At 33.4% G+C, this 18,861-nt stretch overlaps 2 protein-coding genes across 2 annotated transcripts in view; both read right to left on the reverse strand.

The window, feature by feature from the left end:
• Positions 1–426: 426 nt before the first annotated feature.
• LOC136412156 (SET and MYND domain-containing protein 4-like) lies at positions 427–6,020 on the reverse strand. The gene is made up of 11 exons (XM_066395104.1): positions 5,712–6,020; positions 4,620–4,794; positions 3,988–4,320; positions 3,637–3,838; positions 3,242–3,464; positions 2,844–2,973; positions 2,509–2,710; positions 1,906–2,124; positions 1,396–1,611; positions 752–853; positions 427–687 (listed from the first exon to the last, which is right to left on the reverse strand). Exons 1-11 carry the CDS (start codon positions 5,907–5,909, stop codon positions 645–647), a joined length of 2,043 nt encoding a protein of 680 aa, XP_066251201.1. The 5' UTR covers positions 5,910–6,020; the 3' UTR covers positions 427–644.
• Positions 6,021–8,040: 2,020 nt separating this feature from the next.
• Positions 8,041–18,861, reverse strand: part of LOC136414815 (runt-related transcription factor 3-like) — a 29,786-nt gene continuing 18,965 nt past the window's right edge. Inside the window, exons 5-6 of the mRNA XM_066399031.1 lie at positions 10,234–10,377; positions 8,041–9,519 (exon numbers count right to left, since the gene is read on the reverse strand). Coding sequence (XP_066255128.1) covers positions 9,032–9,519; positions 10,234–10,377 — 632 coding nt within the window. The 3' untranslated portion in view covers positions 8,041–9,031. The remainder of the gene's footprint in view (positions 9,520–10,233; positions 10,378–18,861) is intronic.

An 18,861-nucleotide genomic window follows, 5' to 3' on the forward strand; every position in this document is an offset into this window, starting at 1 on the left:
ATGCCAATGATTTTTTAAGTATGTGTGCATTATGTTGAATGATATTGAGAATATCATTCAACTGTCCAGTTCAATATTTCAACGGTGCATTACAAGTCTCGCATTATTACGCTGAATCAATTGGCGAACTACAGCAGAAGTTTGCACTAGTGCAAATGTTGCGGTAATTCGCACTGGTGCAATTGTGCCGATAATTGCACTACTACAAATTACCGGACGAATTCGCCAGTGATTGCAATTATCGTTTATAATTGCACTGATGCAATCATTAATCACCGTAATAACATAGTAATACGCTCCTAATATCTTAATTTTGCTACTTCATTCCTCAAATAATTGATTTATCACATTATCACATTAAAAAAAGTCATGCAACAAGAGCGTACGTATTGAAACAAAGTTTATTTTATGAAACTACCTCCAATCTTTTGTGTAGAAGGACTAAGTGGTAAGAAGTATATAGTTTTCTTTCACTGGTAAATTGAACATTATTAAATAGTTATCAATGTGCATTAATAATTATCAGAATTGTAAAAATATTTCATGGATTTAATAAAACTAGCAAGCTTCAATATATGTATGTGGACCAAAATATTCCATTACGACGTATAAAAACGAGCTAATCGATGTTGATGACGTGACTACTAACTTGAAGACGGTAATTTAATGGATTTTGTTATTTCTAGACTGAAAAATTTTAAAAATTAGTAAATTTTAAATAGTTACTTTATTATTGCGTTATGCATGTTACCTTTTTTGTTGTTTGTCCTCCCAAAGGTTTCCAAATTTCTCTAAACACCTAGCTAACATCTCTTCGGCCAGCTGCATTTCTTTGTGAGGTGGAGCTGATATTCTACATTAAATTGATAAAAAAACTTTAATACTTCTTTTAAAAATTTCGTTCAGAGTAGTTCTGCTTAGAAGTCAAGACATATGGAAATATACAATATATTAAAGTAAAACTCCTTATCTTGTGTGTACACCTTAAAATTTTTTAATGTCCTTGATTGGTCATTAAGGTTTGTTTATGTTTCTGTGTATATTTCGGGAAGAATTGTCAAGGAAGAAAACGTTATTGAAAGAAAAAACATTGTGATAAAAATCCATCATTATTGACCATTCTTTCCGAAATATAAATAACCCTTTAATAAACAAACAAAAAGGACATATTAGAAAATATTAAGGTGCACAAGTTTCACTTTTATATACTGTATATCCTGATGAAGTTGGGCAATCTCAACAACGATTATGACAATATGACGAGAAGGATGACGATAGACAGATGGGATCAATCTGAACTGCACAAAAGGGAAAAAGATAAGGATATTGCAAATCAGAGTCACTTGATACGTAGATGTTCTTAAAAATTATTATGAAATCAGTACATCTACCTACTTGTAGAAGGTATTTATTATTGCACAAAGCAGATCTATAGCCTGGTTGATCATGGATTTTTCCTCGAGTTCAAGTGCTACAGAATATTGTTCTTCACACCATTTAAGCATTGATATTCTCTCAGATAGATTGATGGTATTTCCACATTTAATGCATTCTACTTTATCATTTTTGATCGGTAGACTAAATAAATTTAAGCAGCTTGCTGTAGTGCATCTAAAAATATATTAATATTTGTAGGGACCTATGCAATAAAATCGCCTAATAGATGGATAAAAAAAATTAAGGCAAATTAACTTACTGTGATAGAATTTGTAAGAAACTTACTTCAACATACTTTCGGACGAAATAGGTCGATTTTCGAAATTGCGTAAAAATACCTTATTATGAGATTTTTATTTTCAAATTGTTCATATGACATCCATTTTAACACATTAGCTATTTTTGAACGATGTTGCGTGTGGTGTGTTTTGAAAATTTTCAAAATAATTTTTCTTTTATTCTACCTACCTCACTTGTCCACTGACATGGTCTAATCCTCGATGAATTAAGGGCCAATTTTGCTGGCATGCCAAACAATGACAATCGAACCAGTACCTGGATAACAGAGATCTTTTACGTTCTGCTAAACTCTTTTTGGTAAATAGAGGACCGTAGTTTTCCGGGATTAAATCGCCCTTTTTCAGAGGTCTAATGGAGGTTAAAACGATCTTTCTGCCTGAAAAGTACCTAAAAATATTTTTTCAGTTATATTTAGGATTTTGTAAAAAGGAGTTCTACAATTTTTGAGAGCATATACCAAAAAAAATCCTTTCTTATAGAGAATAACTACTTAATTGGCCATTAATGCCTTTATCCCTTCGCTCTGCTTTTTGGTTAGCAAACCAGTATTCAGTTTTTGAAAAGTCAGTAGCGTAGCTTGCACTTTACACTTATGAATAAAAACACAGGTGGAGTTTGCCTCAAAATTGAAATTATGCATTTAGAAAATCACTCCTAGAAATGAGCGATTTCGGGTACCTCCAACTCTCTTCAATGATGCAGTTATGATTTTTTAAAATTACACGCTGATATAAAATGACGTAAAAAGTCTAATTTGTGATAAAATCTTACCTCGATAAAGCTAGGTGACAGTCGTGATTAAACATTGATGCAGTTTCATACACGCCAACTCCAATGCACACATTTTTTGATGAGGATTTCGTAGAACCAAAAACATTTCTGGTTTCAAATATCTCGTGAGCATTAAATTGAAGCATTTGTAAATTAAATAGAAGCATTGAAGTAATATGCACTTCGACTTTGGTAGGTTTAACTGAAATAATGGGAATAACCGCCTAAATATTTTCGTATAAAAAGTACGTACGTAAAGTGTAGCAAGAAGTGACTCACTTCTTAAGTTTTCTTTGGAAAATTAAGAAAATAAAGCTAGGATCTTCAAAACGAACCTCTATGTATATCATCAGTGTCAAAGAAACCAGATCTCTGAAGGCATCTTAATAGAAATGCAGCCATGAGAGTTCTTTGCAAAAAATCTTCTGGGGATCTCGAGTCAGAATTAGTACACAATTTATATAACTAAAATAAATTAAACATTAAATGCTCTGCTCAAGATAATGGTATAGTCAATGACAATATTGAAAGCCATGTAAATTACAGAGAAAATCAGGAAATGAAAAAGTAATTATAGTAAAAAAAGAAAGAATTTCATTGTTTTAGACAGATTTCTATCTAGAATGGTACATCCTTATTTTGAAGACTCTGTTTAACCTTCATTTCTACAAGACTTTACATAGCTTAAATCTCATTGAAAAGAATGATAAAAGTGAGCTGAGAGCGTCCTTACCCTTTCATTAGCTCGGTTTTCATAGATTTGCAAGCATTTCTTAAGCCCATTTTGAGTGATTATTCTTAATGATATATATCCTAATATGCTCATTCCGGAACCGAAAAGCAAGTCTAAATATTTACATTCATATTGATGATACGTAGACACAGCTTCATCTCTACATTGGCCACCACAAAATGCGACATTCGAGCATTCATGGCAACCAATAGGTGATTTTAGTCTACAACAAGGAAATTGATCATCATTACATTTTTTATATCCTTGGAGTAAAGGGGCTAGCAATAAAAATGTACGTAATAAAAATAATGAAAAACTTAGACAATATTGGGTTAATCAGCAACTTTATAATTTTTACTTCAAACTATTTCAACTAAATTATTTTGAAATCCAACCTTTGAAAACAGTGATGGCAGTGTGTTCCAGACATTTCAGGTAGTAGACAAGCTGCATATGGTGACTCAATTATCAATGTTTCCCCTGTAGATATATCCTGGTTTGCCACCACATATCGTCCCATTCCAGGAGATTTTTTTACGGATAATTTAATACTGACATTTGGAAGGTTTGGATTTGATACTTCAATTTTGGGCTTTTCTAAAACATAATGTTCGATTTAAATTAGAAATTGAGCACATAGGTATGAGCAGAATCTGAATAGAATTTTATCTTTACGGGTAAAACAATATTCTAAATCTTCCAATATTTTTGGCAAAACCGTTCCATTCAAAGTTCGACACACCTACCGCATGTTAGATTAGATGGTCTCAGACTTTCCTCTGATTTACTACACTTTCCTGTGTCCTCAACCAATTTTTGTAATTTTTCCGCATCTTTGCTTAACAATTTTTTGGCCAAATCAAAGGACACTGAAGCCCTCAATTCGTCTCCCAACTTTGAATAACAAATTCCCATATTCCAAAATGCTTGCGCTTGATAGGAGTCAGGTAACTTCTCCTTACGTGCCTCCTGAATGTCTGCTAGGGAGTGTTCAAACTGGTGTAAATGTAAAAGAACTTGAGATCTGCCCCAAAGTGAGAGTGCTAGGGAAAATCCTTGATCGATATGTTTTGCGTAACCTGGAATATGCCAGAAAGTTGAAGGTACTGATAATAAAACGCCTATTTAGACTGTTTTCGAGGAAAGGCCATGGAGCAAGAAAAGGTAAAAAGAATTCCTAAGGACTTGCTATTGTGTTTGCATGTTTATCAGAAGTTTTTATTTTAGAGTTAAGTGATTTTCAGAAGGGTTTTGTAGGTGTTTTAATATTTAAGAGGTTTTCTAAAGCTTCTTGACACCGCAAACGAACTTAACGAGACTTTCCGGATTTTTTTTTGGAAATTTTTAAGTAATCTTTGGACATTTTCTATATACTTACCTGTCTTTGGTGCCCTCATTACACTTTGCGAGTAAAATATCAATGCTTTATCATAGTCCTGCTGCTTTGCGCTGAGCTTTTCGGCCTCCAATCTGAGTTTTCGGGATAATTCGACATTTTTTGGCCGAAACACTTCTTGAACATTCTTTAGGTAATTTTCTATATATTTTTCAGTCTACAAGAAAATATTTTGTGTTTGACTGTAAAAACAAATATGAAATATTGTAAGATTTTTTTTCTATGTTTATATTTGTATTAATTAGAAGATATTGCAAAATATAAGTAGGAAAAGCGTGAGAATCTCAGAAGCCGTAGGAGATTTGGAAAAAAATCATACGTATGTAGATAAGTGTACTGTTATCACCTTCTACAGGCTGTAAAATAACATACAAAAGCCATAACCAACAAAGTTTAATTAATTCATGTTAGGGAGCGATGACTGTCAGTTAACGACTAACTGACAGACGAAAGAGTTAAAGAAACTTAAATTAATAATTTTGAATGTAGTGTCAAATTAAACCACATTTAGATTTAAGCTCGACCCACCAAAGATACGATGGATAAAAAATTTGAATTTCGACCCTGTATATCTATAGATTTATAGACGATTTTATAAAACATATGAGGGGGTCAAAAATACAACACGTAAGATCAATTTATTTTGTTTACGCCGTGTGACGTATTTACGATTAGGTGATAAGAGCGAATGTGTTCAATTCATTTTTGTAAAATTGTTATTGAGGCATTAAGTTTGTTACACGGGTTTTGTTGCTAATTTGTTGTACTTACCGATATATTGCATATTGGGTATCGAAAATAGTACCCATAAAACACCTATGTAAGTTAGATCGCACACCAGACATGCATCATCAACGTATGCGTATGATGCTCTGGTGCGCGATACGTGGGACATCCATTTAAATTCAATTGATTTAGGCCATATGGGCACTACTGATAATCTCATGTTTCATATGTTATGTCTCATAAATCGCTGGTGTGCGAACGGGCCAAATTTTGCCATGAGCAACTTATTTTCACAAAAATTAAAATTCACACGTTTTGCTCATGTATTCCCTCATGGATTTCACTTACCTGCTTTGATTTGTACACAAATTCAATTCTTTCCTCGTCAGTCTTGAGTTTTCCAAATTCGCCTTTAATCCATTCAATACCAACTTCTTCTGCAACGAAATTATAAAAATCCAAAAAGAATCCTTTTGAGTTTGACTGCAAAGTCTTTTCACTGCAAATTTTTCGGAATTGCTCGTCTTCAAATGTGTTATATGACATCGTGTTATCGTTGAGATTAAATATAGTGAGACACTTTTAATAAGTTAAAATATCAGTATTAAGAAAAAAATTCAGTTAAATACGTTCTTATTAACAGTAAGCGCTTGTTGGTAAAGATGCAAATCTCTCATGTAAAAACTAAAAATAAACTTGGTTAAAACTGATAGTATGTCAAATACTAATTTTAGAGCAAGTTCGCTGACGCACGCTTGCTTTCCAGTTTTCTTTCACCGTGGCGTTCGCTACTTGATTTACTATTTTCCTTTATAAATTTTATGTAGGATTTCTTCAAGTTAGTGTCATTTAGGAAATTTCTGCATATATTTTAATATTAATATAAAAAAATGGGGAAAATATCAAAAATTTCTAACAGCTAACTACTTACTATCTTGTTAGAGATTTTTACAGTTTGTTAGATGTATTATCGTTGTGCCATCTACAGTCGTTATTTCTAAACGTCAAAAGTTCGATACAGGCAACTGCTACGGCATTCTCATGCAATTTCTTTACAGATTTAGATGTCCGCAGCATTCAAGAAGGTAATTCTGATACGTTTTTCTTAGAAAGAGAATGTTGGTAATTATTGCAAGGAAACAATTTGCAAATTACTTCTACATTGTCGCTGTTTATTCAATAGGATTTGTACATGAACCTTAACCGGGGACATGGAATTATTTCGATGATCACTAAGACGATCACACAATGTCTACCACTAGATTTTATTTGTAATTAAAAAATACCTACCTATTTGCCTCATTTCTTGTTAAGGACAGTATAGGTATGTCAACAACATTCTCTTGGATGGTTTAAGGAAACATTTTAGTAATTATTTTGACCTAGATATACAGGGTATTCGAAAATTTCGTTACGAAACTTCAGAGTGTGATTAGTTGAACTATTTAATGAAGAAAAGGTCATATGAACATAGGTGCCCAAAGGCTTAGTTTTCTATATACAGGATGATATGATTTTTTTTTCTAGGTTTTTCTTTAGAACTACTTCAATTTTTAAGATTTTGCTATATTAAAAAAAAATTGTTTCATGTTTAATGATAGTGATGCTTTTCTGGCGTTTGACCCTTTTTTCCACACCAAACTTTTTTGTGATGCGCCACTGATCACATAGTTCCAGAAATCCTAATTCCTCATTTAATTCGTGAGGTTTTTGAGGTGTGCCGTATCTCTGGGAATAAAATGATGTTTTAGAGGTATTAAAAAATCCGGCAATTCTTTGCGACATCCAGTCCTTCTAGATCATTGACCTGTACATACCAATGGAATGAGTAATGAGCATTAACTGCCAATAATTTAAATCTCGATTGATACTCATACTAAAAAAGATGACTGCTCATTTTCTCCTTTCTCGTTTTTGATATTATAGGAATGGTCATAGTATCTTCAAAACACTCCCATACTGTATAAACTACATTCATTTTAAAAGTAGTTGCACGCCAGGATTACAGGACTTAAATAAGACACCTTTTGAAGTCTGACAATAATTCTGCTGTACAGGGTGTCCTCTTTAAAAGCGTGTACTTCTATTTTCTCCAAAACGCATGTATTTGCAAAGACACTTAAGTTAGGAAAAACCCGTATTTTATGGAACTCATTCAGGAAATCCCTACACTGCTGTAAACTTTTAACGATTTCTGAAATATCTGGAAAAATGTGAAAATTAACAAAATTTTCAATATATAATAATCCATTTGCCATTGCAATCTCCTAAAGCATCAGTAGTTATTGCAATTTGGCCATCCTTTAATACTCGATTAAGTAAACTATTTGGGACAAAAAAAAGTCTTTTATCACAAATTTGCATAATATTTTACTGCCCACAAATTGATATATCAGTCAGATTCATGGGACTCCTATCGAATTCAATTGCTTCACCCGGACCTCATAATTTGATTTTTTATTCCTAATACAATGGTGGTGTATCACAAAATGCGTTTTCGTTAAAGAAAATTAGTTTAACGAAATATCTTCCTATTTTCTCAAATATTTCCGAAAAATTTGGTAACATTGGACAGAGTTCCTAAGCGAGTTCCCTAAAAGACGACTTTTTCCTAATTTAGTATTCCTTGCAACGACGTTTTATGGAAGATAGCAGTAGCACTTAAAAAGGACACTCCGAATGTTGAAACCAATATAGTTCTTATTTTTCTAACTTGACAGTTTAAAATCCCAACAAAATATACATACTTGACCACAACATTAAGCTATTCGATCTAACTAAGAATACATTATGTTCAAGCTTGATTCGAAAATCAATGACTTCTAAAATTAACGCACCGTCCGGTAATTTAAATAGCAACTTGTTGACAATTGGAATGGGAAAGACTAATTTTAATATCAATATTGGGAATGTATAAAACTAAATACTCATAAATTTAAAATTTCTTAATCATTAGCATCGCGATTTCGTCACTTGATCCATGTGTGATATACCAAATTCAAATTTTATTAACTCTGAAGGGAAGGTCCTCCGCCCTTTCTTTCTTCCATTCGTGTAAAGGTGGTAGTGCACTTGAAATAAAGACGGCAGTTATTTTGGAGTCATAAACTAATCATTTACGCACAAATCTATCGAAACTGCTTGTCATCTTACTTTCCATGGTGGAAACAAGGAGTTTACGATCAACGAGCGTTGTTTAATTTTTACGGCTCGTCGCTGACGGATTGAATGACAGCAACGGAATAAGCGCCCACGTGGGAGCACGACTTTATTGTGTCAAAAAATTCCACAGAATAATTAAATCAACAAGTTTAGCTCAGACACATGGTGCCTTCTTTTTGCTTTAGTGTAAATATTAATTTTTCAATATCCAGTTAGAATTTGCTGTTAAGAACCAAGTGGCAGTTGAAGTATTTTTAAAACTGCTGTTAAGCCTAACCATCAGTTAAATCAAGGCAAGCTATATAAAATATTTTCTCTTCTATATCTCAATCGACAGAGACAATTTGACCGATGGTTACCCTTGACTGTTAGTAAACATACGCTATTTTTCCATTTTTTAATCGATACCCAAAACATCAAGATTTGCTGTTATTGCGTAGCTACACATCCCAAGTTTGAATTTAAAATCAGCATTTACCATTCCAACTATTTCCAAATTCTATTAATTAATATGGTCTCCATACGTTGGTAGGATCTTGTACCGCACTCTCCTCCCTCGCACCCTCTTGTAAAGGCGTGGAAACTTCTTGTTCTGAAACTACTTCACTAACTGTCGTTGGAACCAATTCGGCTCTAGAACCTTCGGAGCTAATATTATCCGACATGAAATATTCATTCCTGGCAACTTCGCTTGGTGTAGGATGGAGATGAAAATGGATTTGATTCTGATTGACTGTGGATATTATTGCTGGGTATACAACCGGAGTTCCAGGGTTGAAATGTTGGGCGTTATAAGTGGTATTGTAGTAGTTGTTGTTGCAGGAACCGGGATGGAATGATGAGCCCCAGTTATTGGGGCAGTAGGGTGAATCTTGGTAACCCCGACTAGTAATCGATGACTCCACGATATCAGTTTTTGAAGAAAATGGAGGTGGGGAGCTTCTCGTCAGTGATGTGTTGAGGAACTCTGCAGAAGGCGTGACATCAGGAAGTACTAAAAAGTTAGAAAGATATCGACAAGTGTATTGATTGATACATAAAACTTAAAACAAGATTTACATTGTTTACAACTTCTGCAAAGGATATGTCGCAAAAAATGTGTAAATTTCATGGTCTTTCGAAATTCCACTTGTGCAATAGTTGTACAGTATTGGTGTTGCCAAATAGGAAACGCGATATGTTTTACGTTCTATTTGCTTCTCCTACACCTCTGTGTTTTCCCACTGCTTCAACATTTCTGTGATTACAAAAAGCAACTTTGAATGTTAGCAACTACAAAAAAAACACCAGTGGTGCAGTTTATCTCGAAACGCAGTTTAGTGTTCAAAAGCTAAATTCAATAAGGTCAGATTGTGCTGGACTGTGAGCCAAAATGTCAATATTTTGGAAATTAAACCATGAAGATAAGTTCCACGAAAATGGAAAACTTGACCGATTCACTGCTCCAATTAAATTGTTTCTATGAAGATAATTTTGTGAAGTGAATATTAAATATGCCACCAAAAATGAGCTCCTTAAATTCGGACCACTGTAGAAAAAAATATATTTATTTTCCAACCACTGAGTATTAAAAGGTTCTTTTACTGTATACCAAATTGTTCATTAATATGTGGTTTTGTTTGGCAAACTAAGATATCTTATTTGATAAAAAGCCCTCATCAGTTTTGCCGTTATTGACACACTTGTTTATCAAACAACCATTACCTACCTGTTGAAGGTATGTGCATAGTTGATAGATCTTGATGTGTTGTATCATAAAAATTTGATGGACTATAAGCACTATAATTACTGCAATCTGGCCAGGAATTCGGCGTGTAGTGAGGAGTTGTGGCGCAGGCACCATTCATGTTTTCTGCAACAGAAAATATTATCAGTCATATAGCCAATGATCAAAACAACATCCAAATATGTGCGGAAAGTGGTTTTTATTCTCTTGAATGTAGATAACTCCCTCCGCTTCTTGTCTACCATGAAAGTATCCACGGAAATAAAAGAAACGCTTTATTCCCTGGTTCTAACCTAAACTAATGTTATAGAAAGAATAAGATAGAGCGGTCGCACAAGACATAAACGATAACTTTCTGTTCAATGAAAAAAGATAGGTGAAATAACTTTCCGCACTACGGTTTCGCAATTGAAGACAATGTTACGTGCGTAAAAGTTCACTTTCCTGCCTTCTACCCAGATTAACCTACACATCACTAAAAAAACATGTGGTTTAGACGTTAATGTTTAATTTTCTACGTAATTTATTTGATTTACTGTCACTCTTCTGAATGTTACGTGAAACTAACGTTTTAACAACGTATTCTCTGTTGAAAAAATGCAGTTAATAGATTTTTAAATTTTACATAAAAATGAGAAAATATTGAAAAAAAATTACATTTTAATTATATGATACCTGATAATGAGAGATTCTTTCCCCGCGGGTCAGGGATAGATACTACAGTATGCGATTCTTCAGTCCTGGGCCACCCTGAATATATTTTAATGATGATGACAGTGAAATTGGCTCAGGAAATATAAAATTAAAGTTCTTTCAGATTACATCACACATGTTCGGTAGGTATTTATGCTTATACCTGGTTATGTGAAACTATTATTAGAAAAAATCCCAATAAACATTGTCTTTCCTCGACACCTTCCAAGAATTTCGCTAAAACGCGACATTAAGTATGCAGTTTGTACCTGCTTCTACACTTCTGAAAAGGAATGTCCTTCTAAACAAGAAATGAGTTTAATTATGATTTTAAAATAACGTTTATTATTTTAATACTTTCTGTTTTTGCACATTTGTAACGCGATTACTCCCAATTCCATAATAACTCGCAACTCACGTAGGCAGGTAAAATTAATAATATGTATATCAAACAATAAAGACATTTTCAAGCTGTTTAATTATATTTGCATATAATACAGCATTGTCGATTTCGTTCATTTATCAAGTATAACGAAGTGTGATCCGCATATTGATCTTGGCAGGCCAAAAACCAACGCATATTATATGTATTATTCGAATCCGGAAAGCCATAAGTTTAATATGGTCATCGGTAGCTACTGGACTACTACTTGTCTACGATTTAACTGGCACGTAGAAAAAAATAATTGTTAATCTAAAGAAATTTAAGATGTACGTATCTGAAATAAAAATCATAATCCAGCGGTTAACGTTAACCAACTCTCGGTGGTTATTTTGGTTTTCGTATTTACCAGCGGCACATAGTAGTGTAAGTTGTAATTTTATGAATGAAATTGTGGTTCTATTGTAGAGGACGAGAAAAATAGCGAATTAATTTGAATGCCTAGTACGTTCAACAGGGTTTAATCGGTAGCCTGTGGTCAGCTACTCGAATGCAAGGAAAAATTTTAGGTCACTTACTTAATATGATTATTTGTGTTTGATGCATCTTGAGGCTTTGTTCTCAAACATTTCTCACAATTCAGCATTTTAATTGGGATAATTTGATATGTGATTTTTACTTCTTTGATTCAATGCATTTAATATTAAATACAATGAATGCCTAATTTAAAAAAAACCTCAAAGTTGAAAAAAAAGTTCACACCATCCACGTCATGATTCATTTTGATTGTTTTTGATTTACTAAGATATAAGACATGATGATGATATGAAGATGTATAGACCTCACGGAACGTACAACGCAACGGCGAAAATAGCTCTTCAAAGGACATTGACATTTTTTGCAATTTTACAGTATTATTTCACTAAGAAAGAGATCGCAAAATGATTTTGCCGAACTCTTAGGTCAGCACAAATGTTACTTTCCCCCAGAAAAATTGAACACAAAAATTTTCAAAAACACAGAGTATCAATGTAAAAGTGCTCTTGTTTAGTTAACTTCAAAAATGACGTCTGAAAAGAAATGAAAACGAGAAATTGAATACTTTCATTACCTTAAATATCTTTAAAAAAGACATTAAAGACACCTGGTCTGCTTATTGTTCAATGTTTTCCGGTTCAACCTCCGCTGTATGGTCCATGAGTTCCTACATCCTCATACGAGCCATATCATGGATACACTATTGGATACTTTTACGGATCGAAATAACTAGTGATTATCAACAAAAAAAAATCGCCATAGGCGATTAAATGCAGACATAGGTCGTTGATTAAACCATTTGCTATTAACGATCAAATAACTGACCAATAGATAACAGCTGATGAATTCATCCGGACATGTCTGCGATATTCGAACGCCTACTTGAGATTGCTTTTAATGATCCTCCTTTTACTTTAGGGATTAAAATAACCTTGTGAAATTATATTTATAAGGTAATACTAACAGGAATTCTCCCCACTGTATTTAACTTCCTTCTTAAAATCATACAAAGGATTTTATGAAGGAAAGCAAAAAGCCAAGAACAAGTTCTAAGGCTTCGAGTCATTTGAGCCCTGGGTAAAATGTTCGCATGAAACATAAACCTACCAGGTTCAAGGGTTTACCTTGAATCGGGTCACAAAATATAGGTATTGAGATAGTTGTACAACCCATCTGTTCCTTAAGAAAATATTTGGCGTACCTTAACTCAAGTTTGGTAACGATTGCCTCTCATGCAGCTCAATTAGGAAATCATGCAAATTTGAGACTTCCCTGGTCTCGGTCTCGGTGTGCGAGTCTGAGACCAAGACTATCCATCGAGATTCTTGGAAATTTCGATTTCGAACATATTTTTTTCAAACAAATTGTAGAAACAAATGTAACCCGAAATGTGAATCATATGATTCTCCCGTCGGACTTGAACTTGAACGGAACGGAAATGAAGAATCCCCAAGTCGGACCTGGACTTGATCGGGGTTCCCCTTTGTGACTTGCACATGATCCTAAAATTGTAAAACTTTAAACAAAAATTAATTAAGGACTCAGATCAACTCAGATCAACTTTAATTTGTCATTACAAAGATTTTTAACACTCATTAAAATAAACATGATTTTGCATTTCTGCTATTGTATAATACCGGTTCGATTTTTCCTTAATTTTATCCTTAAAAAAAAATGTAATCAATTAGAACCATGGCAAATCTTGCTCCGCTTAAAAAGTGCAATTTCTCATTTTTTATTACGCCACCATTGTTACTTGTTACAAAAACACTGTATCACGTCTGTTTCCTAATATTTTTATTGTTTCGCTTGAATTTGGTTGCGACCATTCAGATTTTTAGACAATGTATTCAGACCATCTGGGTAACATCAGTATATCAGTTTCAAACACTAAATATTACCCAGAATGTTCTCGTGTAGTTTGAAAAAATATTAATAATAGCGAAGCAGTAGATTATCATGTGTCTATCTGTAGATTTAATCTAACGCGAAGTGACAAACATGAAAAACAAATTTGTTTACAGTTTGGTAAAATATGTTTGAGTTGCTACACAGCCAACGTAACGAAGAAAATAAACACTTTAAATGCTTCCTTTCCACGGTTTCAGAATTTATGAACTCGTGTTAAGAGTGCGCAAAGCGCACTTTTCGCACGCTACTCTCAATTTTTCTTTCTCAAGCTTTCAGTAATTTGAATTTTTAATAAAACCAGCAGTATTATTAAATAATCCATAAATTGCAAGTTTTCGCTGCGCCTTAAAGTCGCTCTAAGAAATGTTATTAAACAAGCCGAGACCCGATGAGGCGATGTATAATTTCATTGACTAGCTATGCGTAAAATCCATCAACTTTTGTATTTTACTTCACCTTTTCAAATCGAGAGCGGTAACATCTTTTGTCGACCGGAAGAATAGTGCCCAATCATTTACCCTTCGTCCACCTTATAATTATAAATCTCAGCCGAAAAGAAACAGATTAAGCGTGGCCGATTAGGTACACCTTAGGGTAATTTGTGTATTTTAAATAAGGTTTTTCCCTTGTATTTAATGTACGAAAAGAGCCACAAATTTCAATATTTGATTTTGATCCGAAAAGGTAGTTCGGGTTCACCCCTCAGGTGCAACGTTTATGGATGTATGTGTACAGGGCGATTCCAACTTCGTGCCTCGCGTCTTGTGTAAAGAAACCGACAAAGAACCATTTCCCAACTCGCCTAATATTGCGGATTGCAGAACGAGCGAAGAAAGAGAATAATTTGAATTCCGATGCGAAATGACCATTCTAGTAAAAGTAGCACTTTTCTTACTTGTGTAAGTAACTGTCATGTAACTCGTGTCAAAATCTGCTGGTTACGAGACGAGCAAGGAAGACGAATAATTTGAAGGCCTACGTGAAGCGAGCATTCGGATTCAAGTTGGTTCGCCTCACATAAATCCATGCGTCGTAAAATATGCATTTCCTAACTAGTTATATAAAAAGGAGCTATCTATCCGATCCTCGTTTATCTCGAATCAGTATGAAAATCTCTTTCGAGAAATATTACGTGTATGAAATATTTCGCTAAATAACTGCTGCCGTTTCTTAATTATAAAGGGGACAACTTAATATACACTAATCTTCGAAGGTCGCAGAACAGGGCCGGATTAAACAAATTGCTAAAAATCTCTAGGGAGCCTTTTTTAGATTTAGGTGTTTACAGCTTAGTGCCTCGATAGTTAATTTTGCTATTAACTTTTTATTAATTAACGATTTTACAATCAATATTAATTTGTGTCTAGATGAATCGGAGTGATAAACGTTCCGAGAAGACCAACAGTTCTTACTTTGTTAGATTAAAAATATTGATAAACGTTTGCTGTTGATCATCAACAAAGACTGCTTACAGAAGCCTATTATTCAGTATAGCTCGTATCGATTTTCCTCATTTTAATATGTAAACTTAATTAAATTTGACAACAGATTTCTAACTTTATGTCCTCCTGCAGGTGCCCGCAGGGCACATAACACAAAATCCATCTCTGTTGATTAAAGGAGAGCAACAGGAGCACAACAGCAAAACACATGGGGGCGAGGGGACTAAATCTCGAGCTGGCTGTCAAAATATCGCAGCAAACGGGCCCCAATTAAAGCGATGTCAGGAGCATTCCCTAGGAGAGATTGTGGTCACACGCCCGGCATCGGTCCTGCAACGTTACTTTATCGAAACTTAGAGTGTTTAAAGTTATTCTGTCAAAGATTCAAAATGCGCTTACGAACAATACGCCTTTGGCTTAATTTATTAGGGAACTTAAATGGGAATGTACGAGTCGATTGTGTCACCAACTTTTGATTTAAGACTTTAAAATTAAGATGTTTCTATGCAGACTATACCGAAAGATGGGGGTGAACATTATTTTAATTAAGGATTGTAAATACAGGTTTATGCAGAATATATGACTGTTATGACCTACATATAGGGCTTGCGTAAAGTACTTACTGCACAGGTGAATAAGATTTTGATTAGAGGGTAAAAGAATAGAGCTTACTATGACTTAAAAGCAACTTTCTTGTTGATATTTAAGTATTTCTCTCTTTTTTGAAAATAGGGAATAAAGTTCGCAGATTTTGATTTAACCGCTTGAAATTGTTCCTAGGAGGGGTTTTGGATTCGTTAACTTCATCTAAAATCTCTTTTCCAAGCCAATTAATAAGCGGCATCACCTGTGCCTTACTGAGGAATGAAAGATCTCTAACACCAAATACTTATTTATACTATTGTTTCTGAAACACCCTGGATACTTTAATTTTTCATTGCGAGTTTTTATGTAATTTGGAAGTATACATACAAAACGGATTAAAAACTGAGTATAAAAACTATTTAAAATTTTTTTAACCAGTTTTTTATTCCATATTTTTATGTTTTGCAAGCAATTCTAAACATATTTCATGCAACATGTTTACCTGTTTTCGGGAAAATAATAAAATCACGACAAATCGATAAATTTTTTTTGAAAAATTGCAAAAACTCACAAATTAACTGGAAACTTATTAAAACATATTTTTTAATTTTTACGTTTTTCTATTATTGGTAAGAACTAAATTTTGCATCGCATTTTCCAGTTAAAAAATAAACTTTGATTACACTAGCGCCGTTCAGCGATTTGAAGTTAAATAAAATATCAGGGTTGGAATTGCGTTAAATGTAGGTTGACGGAAATACGGTTCTGTTTTTGCATTATTCCATTATAGTGTTAAAGACAAACCACAGAGACAACACATAAGTTGAACGCTGGTAATAAAAGATCTATCGGACCGATATACCACAGACTTTATTATCTTTCAACTCTTAAACTTTAACCACATTCATGACACGTCTTGTTTTTCATTTGGTTTGGTCTTGTATTTACAGCAAATCCTAAACATTTATGCGTTTATGAAATATTAACTAAAGTAAAAAAATAATTTAGTAAGTTTATGTGAGTTAAATTACAAAAACAAAGAGTTTGAAAAAAATTAAAAAGTGGAGATATTAAAGATATTATACGAATCAAATTCATTTAAAAAATCATATTAAAGCGAAAAATTACATGAAAATTTCTGTTCAAAAAGCAAAAATTATTAAAAAATACTACCGAACGTATAATCACAAAAAGTTCATTCGGTAAACGTCTGAATACATCCTTGATAACGCGACGGCCCCTTTATGGGCCTCGCACATCCACCGGAAATAGCGAAAGCAGCAACATAATTTACTTTAGGTTGCTATCGAATGATAAGAGTGGAAGTTGGCAGTTTAGTTATTTTTGGAACTGGATGACTCGACCGAAGAACCACGACCGAGTGAAGTTTCTGATTACACATGTGTTCGGTGGTACCTTCTTTTTGAATTAAAAAAAAAATGAGCCAAATCGCGATCTTCAAAAATCGCCCAGAGTCAGAATAATGGATATTTTGGCTGTTCAATCTTGTATATACTTTACATATTATACATAAATATTTATTATTTTAAGGAAACTTTCCATCGGCTGGGACAGTTGAGGATATCTGCTGAGTAACTATACGAACTTTACAGTTTTTGCTTAGTCTTCTAAACCATTTCTTTCACAGTTTTGCATCGTTCATTCTAAATCTTTGGTTTTTTTGTGCCAGTAATCAGCCGTGAAGCTACTTCATTCGTGAATGTAAGTGGACCATTTTTAATTCATTGATGATGAAAGCCAGCAAGCGAAAAATCATTAACTTCCAACAAGAAACAAGAAGGTATAAATAATCAAAAATTACATGCGTCGAATTACGAACCGTTTTTTACGGTTTTGCCATTTATGAAGAAGATCGCAAATTAAATAGCGGTGTTTGTGACAAACGACCCATGCACGTTTTAGACCCATAGATGAGTGTGGCAGTAATGACTAGAAAAATTGCGATCCCTCAGACTTCAGTAAACCATATTTAAAACAGAGCTGAGATTTCAGTGGCATCAGTAACCAAAATTAAATTAAAGGGAACGTGAAAATGATAATGAGAATTCAAACTTCATTCAATCACTTCAAGCACACACGTGGCCAATTCAAGCGCGTTGCCTACTTTCCATTAACAAAGGCAAATAATAATTTTAAAAAAGTTTAATTATTTTTTATGTTCTAAAGTCATCTAAAATATTTTATTTTTGCATATTCAACAATTTTGTGTAAAACTTTCGTAACACACCCTCAGATTAGTTAATTACACAATAACGTGAATGGGCATATCAAAGATAATTTCGCATTTCGAAAATTTGAAAAATCCATTCCACAAATTGTTTTCATGTAAGTAAGATTTAATAGATTCAGCTATTCAAGCACAAAATTAATGGAAACTCATTAACACTCTATATTGTCAGCAACCGATTTCTCAATCTAAAATAATACGCCTACCCGGGCACCCGTGAAAATGAAAGTATAAAATCTGTCAACCATTTAATTTTTAATTTCCGCTAGATATTTCTAATGACAAAGTTTTATAAATCTGTTGGAACCTGAAGTTAATATTTGATTACGGATGTTGATGTTCTTGATTAGAAACGGTATAAAGACAATATATTTTCAATTAATTTGTACAGGGTCAGCTAAACGAATGTTCTCTAAATACATTATACAGGGTGTAAATAAATAAAAACATAAGCGGGTCATAGGGGATATAAGACGAAAAAGGGAAAAATGTTAACTTAAGATACAAAGTTTGTATGAGTATTACATTTTTCCAACTTATAAAGCTCAGTGCGCCCTAGAAAGCAAAACTTTTTTCCCTGTGTAAAAAACGGTGACAATTTTTTATTTCTATTTTTTCTTTCTAATCACACGGGACATTTTCCTAATACGCTTTCATTCAATTGCCATTACCAATTTCCGAGTACTTAATTCTTATTTTCTTAGTTAATAAATTAATCGAGTAATTAACGAATTTTTAATTCTTAAATTCACCAATTAAATCTTTATTAAACAAGCTTTCAAAATGTTGGCAAAATTTGAACAACTTCGGAA

This window comes from Euwallacea similis, chromosome 1, assembly GCF_039881205.1.
Source record: "Euwallacea similis isolate ESF13 chromosome 1, ESF131.1, whole genome shotgun sequence".
Lineage (NCBI taxonomy): Eukaryota > Metazoa > Arthropoda > Insecta > Coleoptera > Curculionidae > Euwallacea > Euwallacea similis.

Coding starts and splice junctions, on each gene's coding strand:
- LOC136412156 (XM_066395104.1), bottom strand. CDS start 5,909: ATGTCATATAACACATTTGAAGACGAGCAATTCCGAAAAATTTGCAGT. Junction 3,465..3,636: donor TGCCATCACTGTTTTCAAAG/GTTGGATTTCAA, acceptor TCCTTGTTGTAG/ACTAAAATCACCTATTGGTT. Junction 688..751: donor GAGGACAAACAACAAAAAAG/GTAACATGCATA, acceptor AAAATTTTTCAG/TCTAGAAATAACAAAATCCA.